The sequence below is a fragment of the Nematolebias whitei genome, chromosome 7 (assembly GCF_014905685.2).
Source record: "Nematolebias whitei isolate Nwh7 chromosome 7, NemWhi1, whole genome shotgun sequence".
Lineage (NCBI taxonomy): Eukaryota > Metazoa > Chordata > Actinopteri > Cyprinodontiformes > Rivulidae > Nematolebias > Nematolebias whitei.
Window position 1 is genome coordinate 31,448,859 of NC_056504.1, and position 8,504 is coordinate 31,457,362.

The following is an 8,504-nucleotide window of genomic DNA, read 5'->3' on the forward strand; positions in this document are numbered from 1 at the left end:
ATCCATCCATCCATCCATCCATCCATCCATCCATCCATCCATCCATCTTTACCCGCTTCTTCCTTTTCGAGTCGCGGGGGTCACTGGTGCCCATATCCAGCTATCACTGTACAAGAGGAAGGAGACACCCTGGACAGGTCTCCAGTCCATCACAGGGACACATAGAGACACATGAGACAAACAACCATTCACTCTCTCACTTACATCTAGAGACAATTTAGAGTTGCCAATCAGCCTAACATGCATGTTTTTGGTCTGTGGGAGGAAACTGGAGTACCTGGGGAATCCCACGCATGCACAGAGAGAACATGCAAACTCCACCCAGAAAAGCCCCTGGCCAGGATTTGAGCCGGTGACCTACTTCCTGAGAGGCGGCAGCTCTACCAACTGTGCCACCGTGCCACCCTTCACAGCAAATCAACATTAGCAAAAAATGGCTACAACTCAGTCAACTTTTTAGACACCGACCTAAAACTTGGAGTGGTAGTAGTTGAGCCTCATGTCTTATCCCATGCACCAGCAGACTGAGTAAGATTCATCTGTTTAAAATGTTGTCATGCAAGTCAGCAGCTCATAGGCATTACTTTAATGTATGCTATATTTTAAAAAGTTAAGCTGGAATTTTTCAGTAACTTGATTTTGACATGGAAATAAAGAGCTCTTGATGAGCTTGCTTTGTGGCTTGAGCTGATGTGCATCAGAACAGAAAGTCTCTTTGAATATATATATTCTTTTTTTCTCTTTTCTCTTAAAATCAGCTGAAGGGCTTGTTTGTTCAGATGATTTGAAATATTGTTAAAAAAATGCAGTACTAAAATTAAAGTCAACTGAAAACAAACAAGATGGCTTCTATTGTTGTGTTTTGTAAATGAGATTTTATTTTCTTTAATCCGTAGGCTGTGTTTTTATCTAATTTTTTATATATTATGTCTTGGTAGAAGATTTTAAAAATATATGCTTTTCCTTATGTCAGCATTTCTGAGCAGTAGCTGCATGGACCTTTTTACTTCATCAGACATTGACATAGATGGTGCATTCAGGACTCAAGAAAGAATCAGTAAAGATGTGCATTATTTCCACCAGACATTTGTTGGTGTTTCAGTCAAAACTATTGTTGCATAATGCCACACAGCTAGCATGCTAAAAAAAAAAATCCATACCTGATTGTTATCAACATGGCAACCATCCATCATCCATCCATTATCTTTACCCGCTTATTCCATTTTTGGGTCACGGGGGTCGCCGGTGCCCATATCCAGCAATCACTGTGCGAGGGGCGGGGTACACCCTGGATGGGTCGCAAGTCCATCACAGGGACACATAGAGACAAACAACCATTCACGCTCTCACTCACACCTAGGGATAATTTAGAGTTACCAATCAGCCTAACATGCATGTTTTTGGTCTGTGGGAGGAAACCGGAGCACCCGGAAAAAAACCACGCATGCACGGAGAGAACATGCAAACTCCACCCAGAAAGGCCCCTGGACCGGGGTTTGAACCAAGGACCTGCTCACTGAGAGGCAGCAGCTATACCAGTTGTGCCACCGTGCTACATGGCAACCAATGAAATATAAAATAATAACATAGATTTTCCTCTATTTCCAAATTGTCGCTCCTCTTAACGATTCATTCTTTTTTTTTCTTCTCATTTGCAAATCAAAATCAGACGAGATTTCCATCACTTGAACCAAACAGACTGCGCTGAATGTTGTGAAACCAGTTCAGCCTCATGTGGCTGAATCAACATTTTACATTCCTAACACGAGCACGCCAAAACAACAGAACGCAGTTGCAGGTTTAAGGGCTGAGTGTGTGGAGAATCAGTGCAGTGTGTTGAGTTTTTAATGATTCATCAAGTGTATGTATCAAAAGATGTCCCTGAGGGTTAGGTGTGAACTCACCGGATGCCTGAGCTTGTGGAGGGTGAAATTCTCCTGAAGGGACCTTTGGTTCAGGACGATGTAGACGGGGACACCTCTGGAGGCAGCAGTGTGTAAATCACCAATTATGGCATTGTCTGTCAGTTTGTCTGTCACAATGCCAACTGCCTGCAAAGCACAAACAAGCCTTTGTGAGCCTAAAACCTTTCTTTCTCATCGATTTGTTCACGATGAAACACTCTGCCAAGAAACTGCACAAGTATAACTGAAGAAAAACCTTTTTATGTGCTCATTCTAAGCAGAGGAATGTTTGTTTTTTCAGCCCTAAATTACCACAATTACTGCAGCAGGTCGCTCCCTGTTTGACCGCACTCTGTCGTCCCACTTTTCTCTTGCAAAGTGACACGAAACAAGCAAAACAACATTGTTTAAATCTTTTGATTTTCTTCCCACATCTAGCTTTTTGGTCAGAAAGTTGGTGGCTGCGACGCACATGTTTCTCACTTACTGCCTAATAAAAATACATTGCTCACAAAATTAAAGGGAGCACTAAAATAACACATCCTAGACCTCAATTAAAAAAAAATTCTCATTGACAAACTTCATTTTTAGAACAGTGGAATTGAGTGAGAAGAATATAACACAAAAATTATCAATGTAAATCAAAATTATTACACAATAATCTGGATTTGGATTCGTACTCAATATGAAAGTGGAAAATAACATGACAGGCTGATTCAACATCAGTGAATATTCCTCAAGAAGATAAGTCTAAATGAAGCTCAGTAGTGTGTGTGGCCTCCATGTGCCTGTATAACCTCCCAACAACGCCTGGTCATGCTCCTGATGAGACGACAGATGTTCTCCTGAGGGATCTCTTCCCAGACCTGGATTAGAGCATCACTTAGCTCCTGAACAGTCTGTGGTGCAATGTGGCCTTGGTGGATTGACCGAAACACGATGTCTCAGAACAGGCAGGCCAGTCCATAACATCAATGCCCTCATCATGCAGGAATTGTTGACACACTTCAGCCACATGAGGCCTAACATTGTCATGCATAAGAAGGAACCCAGGGCCTACTGCACCAGCATATGGTCTCTCAATGGGTCTGAGGATCTCATCCCAGTACCTCATGATAGTCAGAGCACCTCTGGCTAGCACATGGAGGGCTGTGCGGCCATCCAAAGAAATGTCTCCCCACACCATGACTGACCCACCACCAAACCGGTCATGCTGGAGGATGTTGCAGGCACCATAACGTTCTCCACAGTGTCTCCAGACTCTGTCACGTCTGTCACATGTGCTCAGTGTGAACCTGCTTTCATCCGTGAAGAGCACAGGGCGCCAATAGCGAATCTGCCAATTTTGGTGTTCCCTAGCAAACGCCAATCATCCTGCACGGTGTGGGGCTGTAAGCACAGGCCCTATATGTGGACGTTGTGTCCTCATACCAACCTAGTTGATTCTGTTCCTGACAGTTTGAGTGGAAACATGCACATTAGTGGCCTGCTGTAGGTCATTTTGTAAGGCCCTGGCAGTGGACCTCCTGTTCCTCCTTGCACAAAGGATGAGGTAGCGGTCCTGCTGCTGGATCGTAACCCTCCTACGACCCCCTCAATGTCTCCTGGTACCTATTCCATGCTCTGGACACTGTGCTGAGAGACACAGCAAATCTTCTTGCCACCGCTCACATTGATGTTCCATCTTGGATTAGCTGCACTACTTGAGAAACTTCAGTGGGCTGTAAAAACGCCTCATGATGCCTCTATGCGTGACAGCACTGACAAAATGGAAAAGTGACCCAAAAGTTCAACCAAAAAGGACGAGAACAGAGAAATGACCTGTGGTCACCACCTGCAGAATCACTCTTTTATAGGGGTTGTCTTGCTAATTGCCTCTCATTCCAGCTGTTGTGTGTTCCATTTGACAAGCAGCACGTGAAACTGATTCACAATAAGTGTTACTACCGAACTGGTGACATTGATTCCACAAAGGTGTGACGGATTTGGAGTTACATTGTTTTGTTAGGTGTTCCCTTTTTTTTTTTTTGAGCAGTGTGTATGCAAATCATGATCATATGCAATTAATTATTAAATAATGATTACTTTGCATGCAATACTTTATACTTCATGAAGGGAGTTTTAAATGTAAGTGTATTCATTGTCAAGATTTTTGTCTCTTTAAGTACATCTAAACATACTTTGGTTGTTATGGTTTTATAGCAGCAGAATCCATTGAGTAAGATACAATGTAAATCAACAAAATATATACCATATTTTTCGCTGTATAAGTCACACCTTTTTGCATAAATTTACAAGTCCTGTGCCTTATACACCGAAGCGACTAATATACATATGTCCCCATATTTATAATCCAATGTTTGGCTGAGATCTGACGATTTCATTCATTCTGACATGGAAAATATTGAACACTACCATTTTCAGCTGCTAGATGGTCCTCGAGTGATACGGCAAGCCAAGTGTCTCGTTCATAGGTAAAAGTGGATATTAATGAGACACTTGGCTTGCCATATAAAACCACCATCATCTCGCTCAGGAATTCCTGGAGCAAACGTCAAATCAGCTGCACTTCGCTGCACCACCCAGGCGAACTGCAGCTGATTTGACCATTAAAGTGCATTAAGGAAAAATTCAACTGAGACACACCTTTACTATAATGTCAAACAAACAAATAATTGTTTTTAGGAGTTTATCTTGTTAAATTTCGAAGAAATGCACAGCGAGTCCTCCCTCTGCGCACTGCCACTGCCTTGAATCAGCTTTTGAAATGCAGCTGATTTGACCGTTAAAGTGCATTTATTAAGGAAAAGTTAAACTAAGACACACCTTTACTATAATTTTGAACAAACAAATAATTGTTTTTAAGTGTTAATCTTGTTAAAGTCCTCCCGTGCACGCTCCCACGGCCGCCATTTGACAGCCAGTTGATTTTTGGCACAACACCGGCCCACATTTCTGGGTGGTCAGCGGTGACACATAACAAATGCCATTTATACGGTGAAAAGCCTTATTTATGTTTTTTCCACTTTATCAGACATATTTGGACTAATGCGATGTGCAAGTATGGTACTGCAATTTAATATTTGGTATACTCTAATTTGTAAAGAAGTAACTTTATTAAAGAAAGGTCTTTATTGGTGTTTATTGGTGTCTTCCTCTTCTTTATGTACATAGAAATGTGTGTGTTTTATTGTGCTTACTTGTGTTGCATTTTGCAGGTACCGTCTGATGATCTCTCTGACAGGTGGCTCTCCTTCAAGAGGAGGACTGGTGTGGACCATCACCTCCGCCGTCTTCACCGTGGGTGATCTCACTGGCCAGCCGAGCTCCAGGTTTGGGATCGGTGCATCCGAGTGGCAAGGGGCATAAGTGGAACAGAAGTCCTCTGTCTCAAAACTGTTTTCCACTCCATTCTGCTCTTCCACATGCAGCTCCTTGACATGATAGTTCTGAGCCCAGCTTCTTATCTGGCTCACCTCTTCAGGAGATAAGAAGCAGGCGGCGTGCTCCGAGCTGACGGAGCTGTAGAAGGCCTCCGGTCCCCCACTGAGGAGCCTCTCCACAGATTCACGCTCCGTCTCACAGTGCAGGAACTCCGGCGAGGATTTGTCAACTGGCAGGAAAACTACGTTCTCGTTCAGACTCTGTTCGTGAGAGTTGGACATCTTTGTCTCCGTGAATCTGTGCTGCCTTTCAGAGATCCCACTGTTTTAAATCCAGACAATTCAGATCAATGACTCAATCACGTGCTTCTTTCTTTCATCAATGTGGTAAAAAGTCATGCTATTTCCAGGCTGCCAAGAGCTGTCCAGAGTAGATCAAATATTTTGGCATTGACAGCAGACCTTGATGGTTTCTCATTAGTCCTTGCTGATAAAAAGCACATTTTACAATCTGTACAGAGAACATCAGATATCTTGACGTTACCAACAGTTTTGATTGCTTCACTTCAGTCCCTTTTGATAAAAGTTACAGACTCCAGCAGCTTTGATCCAACAAAACAGAAGAAAAGAAACATCTTTAAGTTCAAATATTGGTAAATAGTTTGTTTTCCAGCTTAAAAAAAACGAAACAGTTTCAGCTCACAGCGCTGCTCACCTTCTGCACAGCTTTGTCTCCCAGGTTAAGGTGTAAGCTGTCAGGAGCTGTGGCTCACCAGACGTCCCTCCCGTGTGTGATTTCTATCACACTCCTCCAACTCTTCCACTCCTTCTTTCAGTCATTGTTTTTAGATTCCAGACATTCAGAGCAGCTGACACACTGCTGCCCAGCACAGACACCCTTGTCATCGCCCCAATTATTCTCCTTTGGCTTTTATGCAGCATACATTCAAGCTTCATTGCATACGTCTTGGTTCCAGCACCAACATCACCTACGTGCGTGAGGATGGCATAATGCCGTAGTATCATTTTCAAGTCAAGTTTGCCTCAGAGTTTTCTGTTCAGACTGGTCCAGCCGGACAGGTAGGTTGATGACCAATTTAAAGGAAGCAAGTGCATTCACAGCAGTTCATTTTTTACCTTGTGGGATGTGCATTTGGAAAGTAAACGTCTAGCATTTATTTACTGGAAGGCATTTTGCCAGCTAAGAGGTTTAACCTGAAAAATCTTATCTTGAAAATGATGGATGGGATGAAGCCCTTTTGGTCAAATCTTGATATGCGTTTTCATGCATTATTGTAAAGTCTTGCATGTTCTATTAAATGTTTGCTACTGCCACATCAAATTTGAGCTCAACATCTGTGAAACTGATAGAGATATATAATGTTTCCTAAGGTCAATGTGCATCCAATAGTTTTTAAAAGGTTTCATGAAAATCTGTCCAGTGTATTGAGCCAACACACACAGATGTACACACACTCAAGCAATTATACTTTAATTTGCGGTGGGTAGCAAATATTTGTTACACCTAATACCTTTACGAGCAGATTCCTTTCATTTTAATGCTGGTGTGCCGCTTTTTAATCTGGTGAGTATGCTTTTGCCAAAGTAAACATCTGATCCCACAGATTAGTGATTAAAAAAATCATTTTGTCATCAGACCAATGTTTGTTTTTTCTTCTTAGTAGAGTTGTTCTGATTGATCGGCCACCGGTCATGATCGGCCGATTTCTGTTAAAAAGTATGTGATCGGCTGATACCGATCAATGCCTTTCAGAGCCAATCACAACAACTGATCAGCTTTGCAGCCTGCAGAGGTCTGGTGGTATATATCAGGGTTTATCAGGCAGGAACAAACCCAATAGATGCAGGCAGGGACTCGGACTCAGAAGATACAAAAATAAATATTTTTAATGATAATAAATTAAATAGCTGACGTGGCAGTACACTTACAAAACTGGGGATACAACTCAGGTCAGGACTGGTACACATCAGATCAGGACAAGACAGGGTAGACCCAACGATGACGCGACAAAGAACAAAACTAACAGACAGACTATATACCCAGACAAGACAGGATGTGATTACAAATAGCTGGCATGAGACAAGAGTGAAATTAATTGCATAAATGATGAGACACACAAGGGAGTACAGACAAGTGTAGGGACACATCAAGGTTTTGCTATCATTAACTTTTATTCTTTTGATACTTTGAATTTAAGACTGACTCTCCATCCCCAAAGCTGGACCATATGTGAATCACATGTTATCATATAAGATGAATAACAAAAACCTGTTATTGTAATTAATTGCACACCTGGTGTTAGGATTTCAGAAAAGCTGAAAGGCCCTTTTGTATGAGAACTTTTCCATCTGACCTGTGAAATATAACATCTAAAACGTACGCAGGGAGGATTCATCCTCCAGACTTAGAGTGTGAGAAAGACCCCATTGTTTTCAAGGACTCTTCTTTCCATCTCACGGTAGAAATCATTTCTTTAACAAGTTAAATGTCTGAGTTGTCCTGAACACAATTGAATGTTTTGCTGTAAAAATGGCTAAGTTTATTTACTTTCTAAGCTCAATACTCAGTAATCATGCATAAAGGAAATTGATATAAAACTGGTGTTCAGAAGTTACAACTGTGTGCATAAGTTCTAATGAAAATGTTTATGGATGAGTAAAAAGCTGCTTAGAAGTTAGATTATTCTGTTATATTGAGAATTTACCAAAGCAGAGTAAATTAGCCATTTAATATTTTTATTAAGGTTATTAAAGTTCAACAGTAACTTGAAAGAAGGTCCACCCTTCTGTCGTGATTGGCTAGACCATCACATTGTAACGCCTCTAAGTCAAAGAAATTTATTTCTGACATTTTTGGCTTAGAGCAGTCTGAAGGAAGCTTTGAAGAAGTAAGGTCAAACAATTGGATATTTATTGTCAGAAGATCTTTGCCACCAGAAGGAGAAAACGCAGCCCTCCGGGAGCTCATCAACCGACCCCCCTCAGGAGCCAACTTTCGACTCTAGATTTCAGCTGATTTCCAGTGTCGAGGGAAATCCCACCTTCGGCTCATAAGTCATCTCAAGAGTCTGGTAACCCTCCGGGTGGTTGAATTGCAGATCACCTTCCAATCGGTAGGAAAAAGCTGCTCAGATTTTCTCTGCTGGTGTCTGATGTCCCAGATAAGAAGTTGTCCAGTATAAAAATGTCATCATTA

General features: G+C 41.8%; 1 protein-coding gene across 1 annotated transcript in view; it reads right to left on the reverse strand.

Annotated features, from left to right (window-relative positions):
- The window catches only part of fam83e (family with sequence similarity 83 member E), an 18,558-nt gene extending 12,558 nt beyond the window's left edge, over window positions 1-6,000 (reverse strand). The window contains exons 1-2 of the mRNA XM_037679393.1: window positions 5,105-6,000; window positions 1,905-2,051 (exon numbers count right to left, since the gene is read on the reverse strand). Of these exons, the coding sequence (XP_037535321.1) occupies window positions 1,905-2,051; window positions 5,105-5,569 (612 nt within the window). The 5' untranslated portion in view covers window positions 5,570-6,000. The remainder of the gene's footprint in view (window positions 1-1,904; window positions 2,052-5,104) is intronic.
- Window positions 6,001-8,504: the final 2,504 nt, after the last annotated feature.